This window comes from Mytilus galloprovincialis, chromosome 10, assembly GCF_965363235.1.
Source record: "Mytilus galloprovincialis chromosome 10, xbMytGall1.hap1.1, whole genome shotgun sequence".
NCBI lineage: Eukaryota > Metazoa > Mollusca > Bivalvia > Mytilida > Mytilidae > Mytilus > Mytilus galloprovincialis.
Genome location: NC_134847.1, coordinates 23,410,481 through 23,436,604, shown reverse-complemented (window position 1 = coordinate 23,436,604; position 26,124 = coordinate 23,410,481). Strand labels below are relative to the sequence as shown.

The 26,124-nt window shown below is 31.4% G+C and overlaps 1 protein-coding gene across 1 annotated transcript in view; it reads left to right on the top strand.

Moving 5' to 3' along the window:
• LOC143047201 (uncharacterized) overlaps positions 1 to 17,781 on the top strand; it is a 31,722-nt gene extending 13,941 nt beyond the window's left edge. Inside the window, exons 2-5 of the mRNA XM_076220201.1 lie at positions 5,471 to 5,736; positions 8,637 to 9,672; positions 10,749 to 10,887; positions 11,851 to 17,781. Of these exons, the coding sequence (XP_076076316.1) occupies positions 5,471 to 5,736; positions 8,637 to 9,672; positions 10,749 to 10,887; positions 11,851 to 15,313 (4,904 nt within the window). The 3' untranslated portion in view covers positions 15,314 to 17,781. The remainder of the gene's footprint in view (positions 1 to 5,470; positions 5,737 to 8,636; positions 9,673 to 10,748; positions 10,888 to 11,850) is intronic.
• The last annotated feature ends 8,343 nt before the right edge of the window (positions 17,782 to 26,124 follow it).

The window sequence follows — 26,124 nt, the reverse complement described above, 5'->3', positions numbered from 1 at the left end:
TGTGGTAACTTAACAGTGATAAGTTCTAAAGTGTGAGCATTTGAGGAATCTGTAACTCATCCTCTTTCTGTTTGATCACTGCCTCTGTGGTCTCTTTCTGTTGATCACTGCCTCTGTGGCCTTGATGCTGCTCACCTCAAGTGCAGGAGGTAGTGGGTTTGATCTCCTGTCAGATGGAACCAATGACTTAAAATAGTTATTAGCAGCTTCTCTGCTATTAGTATAAAAATAAGGAGATGAGATATGATTGCCAAAGAGACAACTTTCCACCAAAGTTCAAATCAAATGGACGCAAGTAATCATAGGCAACCGTACAGTTGTGATGAAAGCCACTAATACATTGTAATAATCAAATTATTCTACAAAAGAAGCCATTTTAAATGATGGGCAAGCCAACATACAAACATTCAACATTTACTGATACATAATACTTTCCATACTATTACTTTACAGATCTGATATGCTTTATTAGGAGACCATTGCATGCAATGCTTGCATTCATTTTCTCTTATTATCTGAGCATCTTCCTAATTAATTTGTAGCCAAAACTGGGAGCCATTACATGAGAACATCAATCAAAAAATCAATGGAAAATTATTCCATATGATTTAATGTTGCATAATCAAAGATAATTATCATGTAATGAACCATGTAAAGATATGGTTGTAAAATCAATTAAACCACTTAAATTAAAGTAGCCAACCTGGTAGCTCTGTGTGACAACAATTATGACATGTCATATTTATAATTTGACAGTTTATACCACTGACATAATGTGTAGGGAGCTGTTCGTGGCAACAATAATAACAACAATTGGAATTGTGATGAAACAATTACCCTTTAATTCAGAAGCTCTGCAGAGGCATTATTATGTGCATTTATTGGCTCTGTATTGAAATTACTCCCTCTTTATTTATTATGTTTGGTGCCATGTTTGCTGAAACTGGAAAAAGAACAATGGCAACAACTCGTGAGAAGAAAACTATGGAAAAAAAAATCACACCTCATACTTTTGATATAAAAAAATGTTATAGGAAACCGACTGTAACCATGAAATCGTTCTTCAAAATTATCATGACAAAACTGTTAGTTGCCTAGTATAGTCTTATTAAGAACACAAATTACAATTATTCAATATATAACCTATTTTAAAATTGATGCATTAATGTCTTTTTGATATAAATGTAATTCCATCTTTTATTTTTATCCCTGATAAAGTATTGATGCTTTCAAACAGGCTATAAATTTACTGTGTATTAAAATCATAATGAAAGGCTTCATCATAGTCTTTGTTGAAATACAATGGCTTGAATTAAACTAGCACTTATGGATGATCATGGAAACAATTTATATCTTCAACACAGATGTTTCCATGATGGCAAATGCAGTTTTGGATATTAAATATCAGTATAAAAGAATGGGTTGAATATATTTTGAAGACACAGTCGGCTGTATTGAAAGTTGTGGGTTACCTGGACTATGGTAACATTACCTTGATGGACAGGTGGACCAGTGTCAGTGACAGTTTTATTGTTTGTCACATGTCTCATGTTGTGTTGACAACACTGGACACACTTCTCCTGCAAACATTGAATATCAATAATGTTTCTTGACAACTTTATATTCAGATATTAATAAAGAGTGATGTGTGTCACACTGTCTTGATGCACAATGTAAGACATGTGCATGGTATAGTTGTTGGTTAGACAGCACATGCCTTTGGAAACACAATGTTCCCTTGATAGTATTTACCAAAACATTGATTTTATTTTAATAGTTCTATGATAAAACTTCTAATTTGACCAGTAAAATTGTAAAACAGTCTGAAGGTCTGACACTCAAGGGTCAATTACTTTATAAATATTGAATAAAAAGAATGGTATTCATTTGTATGGTTTGCTTTATTGGTTTGATTACTTTACTTACAAATGTACATATTGATGATCATGGAGTCTTTTTCATTGTGTAAGGAAACTTTTAAGTGCTCAGGGCAATATATAACCAACAATTTCCAACTGACAAGAACACTGATATGTGTTGGCAAATTAAGAAATACATACACATTTATCATGGTTATATTGTTGTTTTTTTTAATTTGGAACCCTATATTAAGTTACAGGTTAATGAAGTACATGTCACTGTTTGTAAGTAATCTTAAGTCCATATGAAACCTAAGCCAAACCATGAGGTAAAATTAACTGTAACTTTACACATGACACAGTGCAATAACTGTCCATTAAATATACATAACTCAAATTGGCTGGGGGTCGATACCTTGTAGGGTATACTGAATATGAGACCATAATGCAGAGTTGTGACCTAATCGGACACAGATAATTAGATTTACATAATGGATAACTTTTACTGCTCCTATGGTATGTATGGTGTTTTGTCAAAAATTTTCAGATTATTTGAAAACATAATTAACCAGAATATTCTGTACAACTATTTAAGGATAAAAGTTACGGAGCAAATTAATAAAATTTTAGTGAAATTCAAACACAGTCATAACACGCCTGCAAAGAAAGTCGCAGAATGTGATTTAAAGGAATCACTATCCAGCAGCAACAAGGACCACAGCAAATTTTGTATAAAGCTTTATCTAACACAAGGTATAGAAGACCGGGATACTTTATACAACATATTACCTAAATGTATGCAGAAGCCTTATTTTACAAAGTTTATATCTGTCACCTTGACCTTGTTTTCATGGTTAAGTGACTTACTGTAGAGTTTGTTTTTTGGTCATGTGAAATAATTTCTTATGAAATATAGGATAAACATGTTTGGTACATGTATATGGGATACATGTCACATGTCTCTCAGGCAGGATTCACCTAAACTGGACCTTATTTACACAGATGGGCACCATACTACATCTTCTTATATCTATCAGCATAAAGTAAAGCCAGCGAGACATTTCATCCCATACATTCTTGTCTTTATGAAGTTTTAATGAATATCAAAAGTTCATAATATATATAAACAAGTTAATGTCTTTATGGTTTTAAGATGGTTTTCAGATCTTATTACTTGCTCTTAACAGAAATAGTAACATAATTACTTGGGACTACTAAATAGATAGTTTATTTTTTGGTTATGCCTTTTTATCTTATGTCCATTCTTCATTATATCAAAATTTGTCATGCCTTTTATTAATCACATTTTGGATCAGCACATTGTAATCAATCATTTGTTCATTCCAATTATTTTGCCTTTTATTCCACTGGGTTAAAGAATACATGAGTTAATACCATTAAATTTGTTTCCTTTTCATAATTAAAATTGCTTTATGTATTGATGAACTTCAGAACTAACATTAGTATTAATTCTGTACTGATTGTGAATAATCATTATTTATATTTACAAATGTACTTTGTCACTTAGTAAATAATCATTATTGATTATCATTGGTAATAATTTGTGTACAAACTTTAATAGTATAAAGTATTAAAATGAGTTAAGCTAATTAATAGGCCAGCAACAGTATCAAAACCCTCAGCTAAACTTGACTCAACTTTGTTCTATTACTGCATGCAGTCATTTCTTTTGGTCAACCTTTTTTTTTTTTGTTGCTTTCTATGTTCACAATCTTTGTAAAGCTAAAACTAACAGAGCGAATTAATAATCATTTATAAGTTCATAGAGCACATTCCATTAATTATGCAGTAGTAACATGCAACATGAAATTCCTGTAGTTGCTAGATTGTTCATTTGGTAGTTTTTATTGGCTTTATTTTTGCATTTTTTTTGTACTTGTACACTTTTTTCAAAAATAGAATTTGTGTTTTAATAGTGGTTTGTTTGCGAAATTACAATAGGTTAAAAGGAGAACAGGTATTTTATCTATCCATACAATTGGATTATACATATTTAATGGACTCCAATGTGACTTCAACATGCATGTATTGACTTTATGAAAATATTTGTCATAATATATGTTTTATGCAATTCAACTTTCAATCGATAGAGAAAATTGATACTTTAAAGCAATAATTGCTTAGAACTCCATGAAAACTGCTTATATCAACATTGATCAGCATTCTAAACTTATTGAAAATTGATTTATGCAGTTTTTGTATATATTTTTTTAAATGGATATATTAAAAATAAAGTTCAAGCATTTTAAATTCATTACATGGTGAATATTGAAACAGGATCAACATAATGATTAAATAGATTAATACTAAAATTCAAATCAGTTTGTATAAATAATTAACTATCTATACACTATTATTACAATATATATGTAATTATCTAACTTTGTTTGGACATGTCAGTCTGCTACCAATATAAATATCTACCATCCAATATTAGGAAAATAGTATTGATTGTGTAAATATAAAACTGTATGTTACAAACTTGTATAATCTGTGTCAACCTGGTATACTGTCTGTGTCTGATACTGGAACAGAAGGATTCTGAGGGTCAATATAAACTGGGTATACACTCTACAACAATTCTTTTTTTCAAAACAGTTTGAATGAGCTAGGTGCTTTAGATACAGGAAATTGCTGTAAAATTGCACATTTTGGATGATACAGGACTTATACGTGTACTTATCGCTATTTGAATACCATTAATGGACATCATAAAAGTTTCTGTAAAATTTGGATGTCATAATAGAAAATATCTGATGCCTCAATGGAAAAGTGATTGTTGTATGATGTTAAAAAAATCAAGCTGAACAGATTTCCAAATAGCTATAAGGTGTATAGATAGCTTAGATATTGCAAGTTACCAGCATAATGAAAATATCAAATTATTTAATTGCTCTTTCTAGAAGGTAATTAAATCCTCCCATAACTTAACCAAGTTTGTCTATCAAAATACATAAAAGTTATTTTGGGCATTTCAATGATATCATTAATTTTGTCAACAATTTTAATTTTATCTGTAAAAGCTTCTTAATTTACAGGGAATTTGATTTCAGGTGAAAGCCTAATTAAACCCTAAGGAAAATCTGATTTATAGTAGACTATGATTCTAGACCCCCTTGCTTCGTTTAGGTCATACTTTGCCTGACAAATGGCTGTTAACATGAAATAAATAAGAATAGTATATTGTTCTTTGTATCACCTGGCTATAAAATAATAAACTGTCAAATTTAACAATACACAATCAATACAAAATGATAGAATACCATTAATTATCACGATTTTTTTGCTTTATAAAACATTACCAAATAGTCATCAATACTTCTTTAGTTGACACAAGGTTAATATCAATTTTAATAATGAAACAGCTATTGAATTCTATTGATAAAATTTCTGCAGAATAATCTAGTGAATTAATATAGTAAAATTCTTCATTAAAAAAAAAATGCATCATTATTTTGCTAGAGACAAAATATTGAAATCACTGTTCGAGTTTAAAACTTGTTTATTGATGAAAATACGATTTAATAACTTTTACCACATGTTCCGTTTAAATAGCAAACTTAACTGATGATTGAAATTTTCTTTTCTAGCTATTGGTGACCTCTCTGCATATAGTCGAGTCGATGACCATCACACAGCCAAACATGGATTTGAAATAAACTTGTTGACAGAAGACAGTCGACCACATTGTATATCAGACAGGTACCATGCTGCTAATCAAACACCAGCCTGTAAACTTAGAGGGGCCGACTTGTACAGGAAAGATGGCTTATGTACGGAAAGCTTATTCAGGATATGGCCAGTTGTTCTTAATGAACATAAAGTTAGAACGCCTGATCTCAATCTGCCAAGAAAGGTATACATTATAAGCTTCATTATTGCCAAACCAAAGGTGCAAGACCTTCATGGGTAGTCAAAATCGCAAATTCTCATCTATTTTAAAGAAAGTTAAAATGGACAGATGAATATTTTTGTTTTACTTTTTCACTCTCTATTGTGAAAATGAACAGTAGATAAGTTTTCTCTCTCCTTCGATGGCAAAAACAAGGATAAGTTAAAAATTTGGTTGCACATGATATCCGAAGTTATTATATTTTTACATGGCCTAAAAGTAGATTATAAAGATCCTATGTTTCTGTAATTTCTGGCTATGCAATGGATTTTGTTTTGTTTTGTTTTAATTTCCTTTTCTATTTTCAAAAATTATAGTTGTAAAATATCTTTTTTTAGTTTGTACAACTTTTGATACTTGAAATATATTCTTTTGAAAGGATGTAATTTGGTTATGACATTACCTAAAGCTGTATAAATGAATAAAAGCACTATAATATCTAAAATACAATTTAACAAACAGATTGGAAACTATATATAATACTAGTGGATATTGATGATTTTTATCAATAACTTAATTTTCCCTTGTGAAATGATTAAAATGTAAGATAAAAAGTGAGACCAGAGTTTTTACTTATAGAATAATTGAACATTGGTATTTGGGTGGATCATGTTTCTGTCTGTTTGAACATTCAGTAAAGGATCAAAGATGTATATTCGATTATTTGTGACCTAGAAGATCTATATATTTGTAAAGATTGTGACAAAACGCACCTTTGCATGAATAGACCTTAAATCTAACATTGGTGTGACATCATACAGCAATAAACATTCATATAATATGTAAAACTTGAGTAAGTAGTTTAGAGAAAAAAAAATAACAAATTACATGATTTTCCTTGAAATGCTTATGTATATTCGAAATATTATTCACATTTTTCAACTTTATGGAACAGATAGTCATATTAAGTAAAAAAAACAACTGGTGTAATTGTCAAATTGAAAGATCCCAATATTATAATGATGCTAAAGGCAACATTTGGAGTTCATCATTTAGTTCATCATCTTTAACAATGAGCACAGTCCCACAGAAATTGCTAGAAGAAAAAGAAACAAAACCACTCGCACAAATAATAAATTGGTATTAAAGATGTAGCAGTTGCACAAGTCAATTTGTGTCAGTTTACCAGTTTTTCTCTATTTTAAATGTTGTCATTTTATGAGTTCAGTGAGTGAGTGAAGTTTTTTTGTGCTTAAATTTATCAAAGAATTTAAGATTAATTTAGAAAAATAAAACTAGAAATAGCCAAATTTAAACTCCACAAAACAAATCACTTAACAGCATTGCCTATATAGGCTTATAATAAGTTTAACCAAGTTTTGATTAAAAATCTGATGAATAACTGGTATAAAAGAATATGTTAAAGTTAATTTGATATATTGGTCTATACTATGCATATTTAATCAAATAAAATTGGATTTATAGGTTACCATTAAATTGAGATTCATTTTGCTGTAAAATAAGCACAGTTAACAATGAATGTCAAAATGATCTCACACTAACACAGCCTTGGCACAACTGAAGTGTACACATTTGTATTTTTGGGAATAGGAATTTATCAATCTTGCCATCCCCTTCCATTAGAATTAATACATAGCAATGGTTGCAGGTCTTAAGGTCACACCAATCTTATATAAAACAATTATCAAACAATTATATTACTGATTTAATTTAGTCAAAAGTATCTATAGCATTTGTTTGGATTTCACATCACCTAAAAGAAATTAGAAGGAAGTAGCTGTTTTACATACAGTTCTTTCAAACAGTTAAAAAAGGATGTTGTGAAATCCAAACAAATGCTACTTTACAGCAACATGAATCTCAATTCAATGGAAACCTATAAATACAATTTTATTTAATGAATAACATTCTCAATTTTATTGTATGCACCTTTATTGAAAATTTACTTCCCAGTGACTCTAAAAATATCAGTGTTAAATTTTGTTATCATTGCCATTTTTAGATATTTTCCAGATTTGAATTTGATATATATCCTTCTTCCTTCAAGTTTTAAATCTTTTATCTTGTGAAAAAGCCACTTTTACATTTCACATTTCTTTTTTAGTTTAATGGTTTAATAAAATACTAGACATGGTACAAACTGTATTAGTTATTTTAGCGAATCTCAACACATTTAACAAGAAATCAAACTTTTCTTATAAACTCATGTAGTCAAATACAGTGTCATGAAACATGAATTACAGCATAATAGAATTTAAGTCTAAAATATTCAAAGAAAAATTGATTAAAAGTAATAGACATTTCAGTATAACTCGCAAATCAATTTTACTTGTAAGATATTTTGTGAGAAAAGGCAACTGGTAGTCAGTTTGTTAACTGCTTACATTAAATATATTCTATAGAAAATAAACACATAACCATAAAAAATAATCTATCCTGACAAAATTAGTCATTACTCAGAAAAAGACCATATTACTATAAATATGACACCTGTACAGACACATTATAGTTACAACAATTGTACATTAAAACTGATGATCTAATCGTCGTGAGTATATGTGCTCAAAACCTTGGTGAAAATGGTGGATAAAGACAATATTAAATAATAAAACTGAATACTTAGTTCATTGATTGTAATAATTCTGTCTTTTCATTTATGGGCGCTTCAAACATGAAACCCACAAAAATATGGGTGATGATCTTAAGTGCAAGTAAGGGTTAGCGGATCTTGCTCCACATGCAGCATTTAACCTACTTTATGGAAATGTATCAATAAATTAAACAAAATCACTACAAACACAAGAAAAAAACAAAAAGCAAAACAGTGAAGCAAACACTATTACCTCATGGTAGAGAAAGTGGAATTAGTTCTTTGATTAACACAATGACCTTGTTTTCTACAGATGCAGTCAGTATTTACGTTTGAGAAAAAGTACAAAAAGCTGAAAACTCGACCAAAAACTATCACAAGTTTGGATGAATTATATACAGAAGAAGAAAAGAAGGACCAGGAAAAAGAAAAACCATATGATGTTCCTAGGTTCCCACCTTCTGAAAAAGTTTCTATTAACACATCTGGACACAGCTTTGAAAAAATGGAATCATTTAGGCAAGCACTGCTACATATTGAAAGGGAAGATGCAAAGAAGAAAAAGAAAAGAAAAAGTATTTCTGGTGTACCTGAAGATATAATGAAGGAAATAGAAAAGTTTGAAAGAAAAAGAAAAAGTACAAGTGGTCACGATGTTAAAGATTATTTGTTTGATGATTTAGATGTTGCAGTTGATCAAGTAGAGAGGGATGAAAACATGGCTAAATACTTTGATGAAATTGATGCAAAGATTGAAGATAGAATTGAGGAAGAAGTTTTAATGAAGGAAAGAAAAATAATGAAGTTCCTGCCATGTAAACGTTCAAAATCACTACCTCGATGTGTACGATTATACAAACCCCACGAAAAAAGACAGTCAGTTGTTAGCAATATAAATGCCCATGGTAGCTCATTAAGTCTGGCTAGTAATGGGACATGTGCAAGTAGAATATCACGTTCAACGAAAAGATCCAGTATCATTAGCAACAAGATCAAAATACTGGTCAATGGAAACAATGCTAAAACACTAAACAATGATAAACCTCGACCTCGACCAAAGTCTTTAGATTTAGATGCAATAGACTTCAATGATGATATGGCCAGGTCAAATTTAGCACGTTCTAAAATGCCAAGTATGCCTGATGGTGTATTTAATAACACCACTGCTGAAATGAGGAGAAATATTGGTCCAGGTAGTTACTATTGTAATGAAAGTAATACCTTGCCAAGGAGGCAGACAAGAAGATCTGAATCTCCATGGGAATATCTGCCCAAAGACTGGACAAGTTCTGTCAAACTAAGGGAGATTAACAAAGGAAGATCAAAGGAGGATAGACAGTCATCTTCTGGTAAGATATTGAGGACGAAACAGAAACTGAATATGAAATTTGTAAAAAATCATTCAAGCTTGTGTTGGTTACTGCTTTTGTTTGTTTTGTTTGTTCGTGAACATTTTTGAGTAGTCCATATGTAATGACACTGCTAATAATTATGAAAACATGTCTTTTTTCAATGAACAATTTTTTCATTTATAGTTTATTTTGCACATGTTACCTTCCATTCACTGAAGAAATTGCAAAAAATTATCCCCCCCCCACCCCCCACCCACCCCTATGAAGTTATTTTTCATAAAGATTTTTATATGAATGTTGATTTTAGATCAAAACATTTAAAATGATGAAAAAAAGATGTGACAACTACAAAAACATGACACAAGAATTAATCTCTCTTGCTGGTGGGAGTAAAGAATGCATGTTTAATGATTAAGTGGGTAAACTATATTGTTTAAAACAGGAAGCTGACTTTCTTTCCTGTCCATCAATTTGAAATCATGTAACACAAGGAAAAGCATATACATTATTTATTACAAACTAAGGGTCTTCTACATTTTTAGCTCACCTTTCCCAGAGGGCTGGTTTTACCAACACTTGATTAACGACATCTCACATTGTCCGTCCACTCTACAAAGATATCTCATCTGAAACCAATGGGCCAAATTTGACAAAAATTAACAACAATGATTATTTGGTGTAAAAAAAAGAAGATGTGGTTTTATTGCTAATGAGACAACACTCCACAAAAAACCAAATGACACAAAAGTTAACTGCTATAGGTCACCACCCGGCCCTCAGCAATGAACAAAGCCCATACCACATAGTCAGCTATAAAAGGCCCCGAAAATACAATGCAAAACAATTCAAACGAAAAAACTAACGGCCTAATTTATATACAAAAAATGAACAAAAACAAACATGAAATACATAAACAAACGACAACCACTGAATTACAGAATTTTGAACCTGTTTTTGTGTTTTGTGCAAAACTAGAGAAGATAGAAGGCAACTGTAACCTGAAAATTATTCAGCAATATGTTTCAAGATATTTTGATCAAACTGTTTACAATAATTTTCTTGCTATGTTTTAGGTCATTGGAGTGGCACCAATAGTAATCGACATTCTTTAGACTCTGATAATGTCAAGTCTGATATCATTCCACATCAAACATCTCAGATCTCTTTGGGACAAGATTCTGGTCGTGGTTCACCTTTACCTCAGGATGACAGGTACAAAAATACATTACACCCATTACAGCTAATAAAAGTACTTTTAGGAATTGAAAATAACATTTTAACTATTAATAATTTTTCTTCTTGCCTTTGCACTTTTAAATATTCAACATTAAAAAATAGAATATGAGTACCCATAACTGTATTCAACTACATTAAAATTTCTATTTATAATTTAAAAAAAAAACAATTATCATAAATCTGATAAAAAGGTACATGGAGTTCGAGACTTTGAAGAACTGGTAGTGTTATTGAGGAATCCTGCTATCCAATTGTCTGCCTCAAACTTTTTGAATATTCATTTCACGGCTGCAATCTTTCCAATGTCCATCTTGAATCACTTTTTGTCTGGATCTTTGATGTCTTTGAAGTGTTATCCAAGTAGTCTTTTCTCATAGCTTTGAAACATCTAGAATGATATTTATTCTACAAAAGGGTGTTTCTTAAATGGAAATTCAGAATGTCTGGTCACAAGGTCAAAGTATCTACTTCAAAGGTGTTTCATGACCTTGACTGCCAATAAGGATCTTGCATGATTACAAAATCATATCTGGATCATTACTTTTAAATGCCTTGATGATATGGATATAACACAGGTTTGTGAAATGTAACTTTGGGATTGTGCATTTCACAGATGTTTCATATGTAAATGAAATGTGAATTTATTATGTCACATCCAAATTTTATTATTTAACATGATTTTGATGATATAACTTTTCCTAATATAACATAATGTGCTGTGGTTACAGCAAGTACATTTGAAGAACAAGCCCAAAAGATTTGGGAGAAATTCAAAGAAATATGCACATAAATTCTGAACCTCACTTTTAATTATTAAAAACTGATCACATAGTTGAAAAGTAAAGGGAGACAATACACATCTTTTGTGAAGATATAGTTAGATTTTGATTTAGTCCTTGTCAATATATAGTGTTATGAATGTATATTTTGTTATTGTAGGGGAAGCACTGATACAAATGAAGGTTATATTGGTGATGGAGGAAGTACAATAACAGACGGCACATCAATACAGGAAGGAAAACTAGACACTGATCTATGGTTACGATCTCTAGCTATCAGAGCTGCTCATAGAGATGAAATATCAACTAGTAGTGCTGAAACATTGAACTCCTTAACTAAACTAACAAAGCAAAACATTGAAGCTTTAGATCTGATGATGTCTCCTTCGCGAAGGAAACCAAGAACTTTCGAAGATGAAGAGTGTTCTGAATATTCTGTAGACCAAGAAGGCTTCTATACCTCATTTCACAATGATAGTGGATTACGAAAAAGTAGTGCGACTCTGGTTGATGAAGATGAACTTTCACATAGCAAGGATTCTCATAGTGTATGTAGTTTTGACAGTGTTATTCATAACCCAGATTTGGACAAGCATGCTGGAATAAAAAAGAATGCAAACTGTAAAACACTCAATAAAGTCACACCGCCAAAACCACCTAAAAGGACAAGTTCTATGTCTTCTGTCAATTCTAAATCTCATTCCACAGACATTTCTCCAGGAGGTATCAGTAGACAAGACTCTATGTTCTCAGATACCGACCAAGAGACATTTTTTCAGAGGGTTGAGGACAAGACAAAAATTTCTGCTCTCGGAATTCCTTCATTATGCACACTTACAAGTGATGATGATTCAATTCTGGAAAAAGGAGATGATACCAGTCCTACTATGAATATATATAACAAAGATTCATGTAAAACTGTTGATTTGAATCAGAACTTTCCAAATCCTGGACCATCAAACTCTTTCTCATTTTCGCAAATTTCTGAAGGAAAGAGTTTTCAAGATGGGTCCTCCATGGATGGAATCTCAGTTTTTACCATCAATTCAGATCAGTCAACATTAAACTTTAGTAGACCTGAAATACATGATTGCAGAACATTACCAAGACAGTGTTTGTCAACTAAAGACAATTCTGAATATACAAAATCCTGGCCAAGATGTAACAAAAAGGATGAAACTAAGTCAACTTTATCTAGCATTTTGAAAAACAGTAATAATTCTTTGCAGCCTAAGAAATCTTTGTATGTTTCTCCTACATTAAATTTTGTTAGTTCAAACATTCAGCCGGAAAAGGGAACAGACCAACAGTTACCAAAAGAAGAAACTAAAAGTGCTTCTAAAGAAGAGCTTGAAAAGATGGGAGATAACTCTAGCTACATGTTATCTATCCCTATTGCTAATGATTGTATAGAAACAAAATCAAATGATTTACCAATTAAATATCAGCCAGTGTTGGTGGTGAAGCCTGGATTTGGTAAAATGGATTCTAGTTATACACCAAGTGGAAAGCAATTAACAGAAACAAACACAGTGAAAGAAAGTAGTTTTGCCATCACTGGCAACCCAAAAATGAATATGAAAGACAATATGTCTGAAAATTCCACATTTTTCTCTAGTTTTTCAGGAAGTATAAATTCTATTAGCTCTGACTTAAGTAATGCAGATAGTTTAACATATGTTAGCAGAACAAGTAATTGTAGTTCTCCAAATCTGTCACATATGGACATCCCTGCTGTTCTTACTCCCACAGGCTCAGTTGATTCATTAATGGATACAACCAACAAATACAGTGAGTCTATTGACAATTCAAATCTTAGTACTACCATGGAAACAGTAGCTATAACAACCAACACTTCTTCATTCAATAGCACAACAGGTGATATACAAACACCATTCAAGACTTTTTCTGGTGAAATGATTTCTACTCCATTTTTTACATCCACTCCATATACATCATCTGCAGGGATGCCAAATAGTGCCACTCATCTTGAAGAATCACCAGTCTCATATAAACATTCTGAATATCAGCAAAAACGTATGCATACCTCTCAGTCATTCCCCACTGATATGAAAAATGCAATTCAAAATGACAATGTCAGTAATAAAAGACATTCAATAGGAAATAAATCACATCCTGTTGTTAATTTAAATCATTTAGACGATTCAGATCCTTCTAATGCTGCAGTGTCAAGCAGAACTGACTCTTATCGTGTTGCCATGGTAAATCCAGCAAGAAGTGGTTCTTATAGAGTAGCAATGAATGAAAATTCAAGTTATCCCTCATTTAATAATATGAGCAGAAGATCAACGACCCCAAGAGTTAATGTTACTAATCAAATGATCTCCCAATCTAAAGATCAACAACCATCACAAAGGTCAAATAATCAACAGACATTGTCTCATTCCCAGTCATATCAAGGACATCCTACAACTGGAGGTCAGTCTACAGACCACTCATTGTTACATCGGCCAGCTGATCATCAGTCTTTATCTCATTCTAAGTCATATCAAGGATATCCTACAACTGGAAATCAGTCTAAAGAACATCCATCATCACAGTACTCTAATCATCAACAAACTCTGTCACATTCTCAGTCATATCAAGGACATCCTGGAGGTTCAGGTAAAGGTAGATATAACCCACTCTATGCATCATCAGCCGATGCTGTCAAAACAAGTCAGTTGTCTCATAGTAGCAGACAGTCTCAGAGTAAAGATCAGAGAAACAAGCAGCCATCGCAAAGTTCTCTTCAGCAAACAAAGCAGCCGTCCCCTTCTACAGGTCATCGAAAAACACAACCTATGAATATAGACAAAAAACTGGCAGTCTCACAGCATAGCCAAGGAAAATATCAAAAACAACCTGTTAAACCTGAACAACAGTCAAAAAAGACAAATTATGTAAACAAGGCAAGTCCAAGATTAAATCGAAGTGACCCAGTGCCACAAGACAGAATATCAGTGAAAACAAATGTCCGAGAGAATCATAGTACATCTGCTTTAAACACTAATGAACAATGTCGAACAGAGTCATATAGAGTTGCATTAGGGACAGGTTATGATAATCCTGCTAGGAATTCATCATATCGTGTGGCAGTTAAAGATACAGATCCCCTTATTCACGACAACCGACTTGATGTTATCGATTCTATCATGACAGGTGGTCGTGATTCAAGAAGAATGGGAATTACTAACATTGATCAGGTCAAAAGTACAAAATCTGACTCTGAGAGTCAGAAACAACAAGTTGTCCGTAGACGTAAACCAGATGTAGATCCAATATCTGTTCTATCAGATCGGGAAAGTAATGCTGGTAAAACAAATAAGAACCGTTTTAGTACATCGTCTACCTTCATTCAGTTTGATCCAATATCAGAGGATTGGGAGTTCATGATGAATTCATCTGATACTCTGAGTAATGGATCAGAGAGAGAATTAATGGAGCAGGGAAACAGTCTTTCAATGGATGCCACAAAATCAAATTCAATATCTGGGACTAAATCAAATCAAGAAAAGAATTCTTCGTCTTCATTGCTGGGTAGTATTAAAAGTACACTGAAATCAATGTCAGGAAAACAGTCAAAAGATTTCCAAGATGATGGACGATTTTCAATGGTGTAATTTATATATTCTTTGAACATTAATATATAGATCTACAGATCAATGATTTTTTTAGGGAATGCTGAACAAAAATATGCAAAACAATGTTATTGGATGTTACTATTATTTCTTTTTGTTAAGATTGAACAAATATCCTTACTTACTAGTTTTAGCTTTTATTTTTAATTTAGAGAAATTTAAAGAAAAAATTGTTTTAACATGTACTGCTGACAATAAGATATTGAATGAAAATTCAGATTTGTTTACTTTTGATTTTCTTGACCTATGTAAATGAACCTGTAAGTAGTATTTGAGATTTCTGATAATCAATTTACTGTTGCAAAATAATAGAATATTCTTTAAACAGCATTGAAAAATCCATGCATGTTCAAAAGCACCCTTGCAGTTGCCAAATCGGTTAAAGGATTTTCCTAAAACATTTGTTGTGCATATTGTTTTTTTCCCCCAGTAACTTAAAAGTATGTACATTTTAGAACAAATTGTTTTGAATCTCAAGTTTTGAAAATTTGTTTTAAAATATAAAAGGGTTAATTATTGAAAAAAAAATCTGTTTGTATATTTACTGTATACATTGTATATTCCTTTGTTGTCTTGAACATGCTGAATTTTTAAATACTATAAATTTATTTTTCGTTCTTTGTAAAAAGAAAATCTGTATTATAGACAGTACATGATTATAGTGGTTATAAACTTTAAACAAGATGTACTATTTGATTTTTTTTATGGTACATTTTTTATTGAAGAAGATTTTAGTGAGAAATACTTTTAAGACTATTTCATTTGTTTTAAGTTGTTTCTTTAAGATACAAGTGCCATATGTCATCATTTCAGGTTTTAATATTTTTATGAAGTCTTATGCATTTAATTTTTATCATTTACATATGGAAGATTGTTTTCAAATTATCATAATAATGACACTATTCAATAGTTCATATTATTTGTAATAATCGGAGTTTATCTTAAGTCTCCTTATAAAGTTGAACAGTGGTAAAATATACTGATGTAACTTGAATCTTAACTAGATTTTTCTAACAATAATAAATTTGAATGTACAATTAAGTTAAATTCAATGTATTAGCATTGGTATCAAAGGAATGAATTATTATATGGATGTAAATAGTGATTGTTAACATTGTTGTTCATTATCATGGTGTACAGTTATAACATTACATATATCTTTGTTGCAAATTATTGTTATACCTTGAAATTATCATCTGAGTCAACAGATTTCATTCATTGTACAAAATCACTTTGTATTTATAAAATTGACAAAACAAATGGCAGCAATCGTAATAAATTTCATTCCTTGTTTAAGATATTTCAAATTTTGTCTTGTTCTTGTTCATCAAACATAGTTACCATTAGAGCTAAAGACTACTGTTATTAACAGCAAGAGTATGTACTGTATATTTTATAGAAAGTAGATAATCCATATGAATGGACATTTTTTTTAAAGGGAGATTTCTTGTGCTTTGCATACATTGGCTTGAATCATAAATTGATTATTTATAAGGAATACGATGAAAAAGTTTAAGCTTGGATGGACATTTGGGTATTTTACAGAACTTGTGCAAGACATTATTTGAAACATTTTTTTGTTGGTTCTCATGTTGATGAAAAATTGTACATATATAAAGAAGAAATATTTATTTTCATGTTTTGTTGTTTTATATAAAATATTTTTTGTTTGGTGTGTTTATACACAATTTATTAAAACAACCAATTTATTGGTGTATTTTTTAAAGATAAGGATAAAAGTTCATAAAATTGACACAAAAACCTCACACAAATTTCTTTCCATATGATAAAAGGTTAAAGGGAGGAAAATGTGATGCCACATTCATTTATGTTTAGAGTTTATATATTGAATTATGTAAGGAGACTTCATCCTCAAGAACTATAAACATTTAGTAAAACCAAAATTATCAGAATAAAAATTTGCTGCTACTCATGCTATTTAAGAAAAGAGAATATAATTTTTAGAATGAAAGGAGGAATTCAGTTTATTTCTTTTTGGTTTGTAATGGAAGTATTCAATCAAAATAAAAAAAAGACAGAATAATTAGTAAATAATATTTTTCTTTGAAAAAATGATAAATGTTTTATTTATTGGAGATCAATCAATTTCTTGAAGTACATCCCCTTGTTGATAAAGTACAAGTAGTGGGTGCACGTAATTTACATTTCGAAAGTATATTAGTCATCAACACTTGCTTTCATTTCACTATTAACTCAAATGAATCAAAATATGCCTTACAGCATTACTACAAACTGCAGCAGTTTATCAGTTCATCAGTATTGCCAAAATTATGCAACATTATGTTATACCTGTAAGCATACATTGACATTGTAAATATTTTGTAAGTGCTTTATGATTTTGCTGTGTTAAGCTTATATAGTCTCTTTACATGAAACTGTAGTGCAATCTAAATCTGCATTTTTGTGGATAAATAAAATATTTTAGATAATATGTTTGTTATGGTGATGATGTCATGTGACAGTTTTACTTAAGATTCTGATATAATATAGAGATGTGAATATGATTGCCAATGAGACAACTATCCACCAGAGATCAAAGAACAAGAATGTTAACAACTACAATGAACATGTAACATTTACAGTCTTCAGTAATGATCTAAACCATACTATATATAAAGCTATAAAAACACCATAACATGACAAAATGTAATACAAATTTAAAGAGAAAACATAATCTGATCTATGCTAAAATTAATATGGTAGACAGATAGCAACAACTACTAAAATACAGGCTCCTGACTTTGGAATGACGCTTAAAGAATGTAGTAGGGTCGATTATATATGCAAGCACTGAACTCTTTAACCTGGAACAGTGTTTTAAAAGCACAACATAAGAACAAACTGTAAAAATAATTTCGAAGAGCTTGACTAATCAGATCAGCAAGAAACACAACAAAAAGACAAAACACATAAAGTACAGATCTTAGATCACTAGCAGTTACTGGAAGCAAGTTCAAAGCCATCAACTTATTATTAAATCATATTTAAATATCTGTAGGCACACACCCTATATACTATGGGGAAAGAAGTTATATTCAGTCATGAGAAATTGAATAGAGAATGGAAACAGGGAATGTGTAAAGAGATGTCTCTTCCAAAGAGCAGAAAACAGCCCAAGGCCACCAAAAAGGTTTTCAACACAGCAAGAGAATCCTGCATCTGTAGGGGGACTTCAGTTTTGCACCAAAAAAACTATGTAGTTATGTGGAAAGCTCTCAAAACTTAACTCTGAAACATACACATGAACCACAATTTTTAAAAACACATTAGACTAACAAAGACTGGAGGTTCCTGACTTTAAACAGGCACATTTGTTTCTTGGCTGTTCATGTTCCCACAATTGAAATAACAATGGAAAACTGCATAAATAAACAGTTTTCGAACAATTTTATTTCTTTGGCAGAAACTGCATTGATGCCCCTACTCCTTTAAGGTAGTAATTAGGATGTGATATTCCACTTGTCATATTGTTTCTACAGGTACAACTAATCTTCGAAACTGAATCATTGTATCTTAGAAATAAGTACAGTATTTTGTTGAGCCTGCAACCTTTGTCGCAGAAAGATTGACAAAGGGATAGTGATCTGCGGCAGTGGTTAATTTACTTCCTAAAAGCTTTATATTTTAAAAGGTGGAAGACCTGGATGCTTCATACCTTGCATATAGATACCTTATGTTATGAAGTTTCTGTCTGTCACATGTCCATTGTCCTTGACCTCATTCCAGGGTTCAGTGACTACTTGAAAAAAAAATTTAACATTTTATTGTAATGTTAAATTTTCTCTTATTATGAGTAATATGATAACTATATTTTGTATGTGCGTACCTTTCAAGGTCCTGATGCCTTTCAGACAGTTTTCATTTGACCTCTACCTTGTTTCACGAATCAGTGAACAAGATTAAGTTTTGGTGGTAGCGCCCATATCTCAGGTACTATGAGCAATAGGTCCTGCATATTTGGGGCCTTCGGCTGTTGTCTCTTAGACACATTCCCCATTTCCATTCTCAATTTTAAGGTGAACATGTCCAACTGCAAGTTGTCATCTAACCTTGACCTCATTTTCATGGTTCCTTGGTCAAATGTAAATTTTTGAGTTTTGGTCTTCTCCTAATACTATAAGTAAAAGTTCAACTATGTTTGGTATATGGAAATATTTACGATGTACATGTCAGTCTCGAAGTGTTTTGTTTTTATACGACCGCAAAAATTTTAATTTTTTGGTCGTATATTGCTATCACGTTGGCGTCGTCGTCTGCGTCGTCGTTGTCGTCGTCCGAATACTTTTAGTTTTCGCACTCTAACTTTAGTAAAAGTGAATAGAAATCAATGAAATTTTAACACAAGGTTTATGACCACAAAAGGAAGGTTGGGATTGATTTTGGGAGTTTTGGTCCCAACATTTTAGGAATTAGGGGCCAAAAAGGGCCCAAATAAGCATTTTCTTGGTTTTCGCACTATAACTTTAGTTTAAGTGAATAGAAATCTATGAAATTTTGACACAAGGTTTATGACCACAAAAGGAAGGTTGGGATTGATTTTGGGAGTTTTGGTTCCAACAGTTTAGGAAATAGGGCCAAAAAAGGGCCCAAATAAGCATTATTCTTGGTTTTCGCACAATAACTTTAGTATAAGTAAATAGAAATCAATGAAATTTTAACACAAGGTTTATGACCACAAAAGGAAGGTTGGGATTGATTTTTGGAGTTGAGGTCACAACAGTTTATGAATTAGGGGGCAAAAAGGGGTCCAAATAAGCCTTATTTTTGGTTTTTGCACCATAACTTTAGTATAAGTAAATAGAAATCTTTGAAATTTAAACACAAGACCATAAAAGAAAGGTTGGGTTTGATTTTGGGAGTTTTGGTCCTAACAGTTTAGGAATAAGGGGCCAAAAGGGTCCAAAATTGAACTTTGTGTGATTTCATCAAAAATTGAATAATTGGGGTTCTATGATATGCCGAATCTAACTATGTATGTAGATTCTTAATTTTTGGTCCCGTTTTCAAATTGGTCTACATTAAGGTCCAAAGGGTCCAACATTAAACTTCGTTTGATTTTAACAAAAATTGAATCCTTGGGGTTCTTTGATATGCTGAATTTAAAAATGTACTTAGATTTTTAATTATTGGCCTAGTTTTCAAGTTGGTCCAAATGGGGGTCCAAAATTAAACTTTGTTTGATTTCATCAAAAATTGAATAAATGGGTTCTTTGATATGCCAAATCTAACTGTGTATGTAGATTCTTAATTTTTGGTCCAGTTTTCAAATTGGTCTACATTAAGGTCCAAAGGGTCCAAAATTAAACTAAGTTTGATTTTAACAAAAATTAAATTCTTGGGCTTATTTGATATGCTTTATCTAAATATGTACTTTGATTTTTGATTATGGGCCCAGTTTTCAAGTTGGTCCAAATCAGGATTCCATATCAAGTATTGTGCAATAGCAAGAAATTTTCAATTGCACAGTATTGCACAATAGCAAGAAATATCTAATTGCACAATATTGTGCAATAGCAATTAATTTTCAATTGGAGTTATCTTTCTTTGTATAGAATAGTAGTTGATAATATATGTTGGAAATTTGCCAGACATGACTATGATGTCATTTTCTATTTTTATTTGCCAATAACTTTATGTAAATAACTTCATTGGAAATTTGCCAATATAAAATGTTGCTGATGAAGTTTTTTTTTATTGTTTTATACAATAAACAATGTATATTCACTTTTACTACCAACCAATCTTTACCATTCAGTGATAACAAGCACTTTATTTTACATTTTAATATTTTATGATGTATTTAAAAGAGTAGTTATTGTTGCAAACTCCATTAGAAATTTGAATTGATATCAGTTTTGGAAAAAGGGAAACGGGGATGTGAAAAAAAAGGGGGGGGGGTTAAATTTTTCTCATTTCAGAATTCATAAATAAAAAGAAAATTTCTTCAAACATTTTTTTGAGAGGATTAATATTCAACAGCATAGTGAATTGCTCAAAGGCAAAAAAAACCTTTTAAGTTCATTAGACCACATTCGTTCTGTGTCAGAAACCTATGCTGTGTCATGATCAACTATTTAATTTTAGATTTAAAAAGTTTGAAGAAGAAATCTTTAATTGATTTGTAAAATCTTGACATTTGTTTTGTGTAAAAAAAAACCATGTAATGTCAAAAATTTGATCACAATCCAAATTCAGAGCTGTATCACGCTTGAATGTTTTGTCCATACTTGTCCCAACTGTTCAGGGTTCGACCCCTGCGGTCGTATAAAGCTGCGCCCTGCGGAGCACCCGGTTTAGTCCCGTTTTCAAATTGGTCTACATTAAAGTCCAAAGGGTCCAAAATTAAACTAAATTTGATTTTAATAAAAATTGAATTCTTTGGCTTTTTTGATATGCTGAATTTAATCATGTACTTATATTTTTGATTATGGGCCCAGTTTTCAAGTTGGTTCAAATCAGGATCCAAAATTATTATATTAAGTATTGTGCAATAGCAAGAAATTTCCAATTGCACAGTATTGCGCAATAGCAAGAAATCTTCAATTGCACAGTATTGTGCAATAGCAAATATTTTTAATTGCACAGTACTGCGCAATAGCAAGAAATCTTCAATTGCACAGTATTGTGCAATAGCAAATATTTTCAATTGCACAGTATTGCACAATAGCAAGAAATATCTAATTGCACAATATTGTGCAATAGCAAGAAATTTTCAATTGGAGTTATCTTTCTTTGTCCAGAATAGTAGTTGAATCAACTTAAATCATTGTTTTATACAATATACAATGTATATTCACTTTTACTACCAACTGATAAATTAAAACAATCTTTACCATTCAGTGATAACAAGCACTTTATTTTACATTTTAATATTTTATGATGCATTTAAATGAGTAGTTATTGTTGCAAACTCGATTAGAAATTTGAAATGAGATCAGTTTTGGAAAAAGGGAAAGGGGGATGTGAAAAAAAAGGGTGGGGGGTAAATTTTTCTCATTTCAGATTTCATAAATAAAAAAAAAATTTCTTCAAACATTTTTTTGAGAGGATTAATATTCAACAGCATAGTGAATTGCTCAAAGGCAAAAAAAATATTTTAAGTTCATTAGACCACATTCATTCTGTGTCAGAAACCTATGCTGTGTCAACTATTTAATCACAATCCAAATTTAGAGCTGAATTCAGCTTGAATGTTGTGTCCATACTTGCCCCAACTGTTCAGGGTTCAACCTGTGCGGTCGTATAAAGCTGCGCCCTGCGGAGCATCTGGTTTACCTTGACTTCATTTTCACATTCATTGCTCAGTTTGAAGTTTTTGTGTTTAGGTCTGTTTTTTTAAGCATAAGGTCAACTATATTTGTTGTATTGAAGGATTGCAAGATGTAAACATCTGTCTGGCAGGTATCGTCTGACCTTGATCTCATTTTGGAAGTTCATTTGTCAATGTTAAGTTTTCATGGTGAAGTTTGTTTCTTTTAAAATACTTAAAGCAATAGGTCAACTATATTTAATGAATAGATTGATTGTAAGGTGTACATGTCTGTCAGGCATGGACCATCAGACCTTGACCTCTTTTTCATGGTTACAATTTTTGTCGAGCCTACAACTATTGTTGCAGAAAGCTTGACATAGGGATAATGATCCGATGGCGGTGGCATTAGCTAACTTCTTACTGTCATTATCTAATCACCTTTTTGGTATTTAAATACCTATTGCCTGACCAGTATAAAAAATTGTCAACACAATTTGTCCATTTAAATTGTATAATAGGTATTATGAGAACAGGTGGTCATTTAACTACCCAGTAAAAAATCTTCACTATTCCTTAAAGGTAAAGTTTAAATGACTGATAGCTAGCTTGCTTTCCTCGTGTATCATGACCATTGTCCTGAATAGACTTTTCTATTCAGATATGGGACATTTTAAGCCATTTCTTTTTGTGTCTCTAAATAGTCAAGATGGAAATGTCAATCAGTGAATTTAGTTATAAAAAAAAGTAGATATATGTTTGCTTCATGGAGTTTTTAATGTGGGATGTATTTTAAGTTTCTGATACCTGATATGGAATTTAAGTGTTTGTAAAATGGATTTTTTGGGATAGCCCATCTAATTGTGAATAATTCTACAAGATGAATTATGTGTCATAGGCGGATCCAGGGGGGCCCTGGGGGGCTCGGGCCCCCCTTTCGTTGTAAAAATTTGGTTGATTATATAGGGAATCACTGAAGCATGACTGGACACCCCCCCTTTTTAGGTCAGTCAGCGGCCCCCCCCCCCCCTTATGAAAAGTTCTGGATCCGCCAATGTGTGTGGCTTGGTGTTTTCTAATGGGATATATTTTCATGTTATATTACGATTCCTGAAATGGAATAGTAGTGATGCTTAGTTTCATTTAATATTCAGGATCTACTTCAATTGGAATTAGTTAAAAATTTATTTTCAATATATCAAAAAAAGTACAAATGAATAAAAATTTAAGTGCTTTATTCTTCATTATGAACGTGGGATTTACCAGCAATGATTTATTTGTAATTGTAAGCAAAATAAATAAATTTACAATAAATATCTTTATTAGAAAAAACAAATAGTGTATTAAATGTAAAATGTCCCATACACAAATAGAATAGTCCATTCAGGACATTGGACATGAGGAAAGCAAGCTAGCTATCATTCATTTAAATTAGCTCTGTCAAAAACAAACCAGGTAAATCTACAGGTAGTTACAGTGAGTTGACTGTTAGTGTTGCTCTCCACCAATTGCAACTCATTCAAAATTTGGACCAAATTGCAATTTGTTTTATAAAATCAAATTGTTCAACTGGTCAGAAATTTGAACCAACTGCTGTAGAAAACCACAGCCAAGTCATGAAAGTGCAAAGTGATAAAATAAAACATACTTACAATCCTATAAGACTTTAACTCCACTTTAATGATGTTGTGACAAAATTAGTTTATCAGTTTGTATAGTTATATTATATTCATTTCCATGCTGAAGGGGAACTGTTTATTTTGAATTGCTATTAAATTGTCCAAACTAAGCTTTCATATAGTTTTACTTTCTAAAAGTATTCTATATTTATAAGAATCAAACATTATGTGAATTAAAACATTTCATATTCAGTAAAATATGTGTAAAATTGCAATATATGTTTGTAGGAAGTTTCCATGGGGGAGATAATAACTTTTCTTTCAAAAAGTCTTTATTCAAAAGAATAATATTTTAGGTTATCTCCCCTGAAAACTTATCAATAGCATATTGTTATTTCACACATATTTTACTGAATATATGATGTTTTATTTAAAATGATATCTGATTCTTATAAATATAGAATACTTTTAGAAAGAAAAACTATAAGAAAGCTTAGTTTGGACAATTTAATAGCAATTCAAAATAAACAGTTCCTCTTCAGCATGGAAATGACTATAATATAACTATTAAAGTAGAGTTAAAGTCTTATAGGATTGTAAGTATATTTTATTTTATCACCTCGCACTTTCACAATAAAGATAAAAAAAAAAACCTCGCACTTTCACATTTTGACTGAACAATTTGTTCAATATTCTGACCAGTTGAACAATTTGGTTTAATAAAACAAATTGCAATTTGGTCAAAATTTTGAATGAGTTGCAATTGGTAGAGAGCAACACTAACAGTCAACTCACTGTAAATGACCACCTGTTGATAAAAGCTCTCACAATACCTATTGTACTATTTAAATGGACAAATTGTATTGACAATTTTTTAAACTGGTCAAGCAATAGGTAATTCACTACCGCAAAGGTTATTGGATAAGCACAGTAAAAGCTTTATATTTTAGAAGGTGGAAGACCTGGATGCTTCATACTTTGTATATAGATGCCTCATGTTATGAAGTTTCCGTCAGTCACATGTCTAATGTCCTTGACCTCATTTTCATGGTTCAGTGACCACTTGAAAAAAAGTTAAGATTTTTTGTAATGTTGAATTCTCTCTTATTATAAGTAATAGGATGTCCATATCTCAGATACTATAAGCAATAGGGCTAGTATATTCGGTGTATGGAAGAACTGTAAGGTGTACACGTCCAACTGGCAGGTGTCATCTGACCTTGACCTCATTTTCATGGTTAATTGGTTATAGTTAAGTTTTTGTGTTTTGGTCTGTTTTTCTCATACTTTATGCAATAGGTCTACTATATTTGTTGTATGGAATGATTGTAAGGTGTACATGTCTAGCAGGCATATGTCATCTGACCTTGACCTCATTTTCAGGGTTCAGTGGTCAAAGTAAAGTTTTTGAGTTTTAGTCTTTTTATCCAATACTATATGCCATAGGTCAACTATATTTGGTGTATGGAAATATTTTATGATCTATATGTCAGTCGTGCAGGTTTTATTTGACCGTAACCTCAATTTCACGGTTCACTGCATAGTGTTAAGTTTTTGTGTTTTGGTCTATTTTTCTTAAACTATAAGTAATAGGTCAACTATATTTGTTGTATGGAAGCATTGGTAGCTGTACATAAGGGTATGTCTGGCATGGTTCATCTGACCTTGACCTCATTTTCATGGTTCATTAGTCTTTGCTTAGTTACCTTGGTTAATATTAAGTTTATGTGACAGTTGTAATAAAGCTTTATACTTAGGACTATCAACATAATATCAATGATTAGTAAAGATGGCGAGACATTTCAGTGTGTGCACTCTTGTGACAACACATTGGAACTATAATCCACTGTCCTACAGCTATAAAACTAGGTTTAACCAACCATTTTCTTCAGTAAATGCCTGTA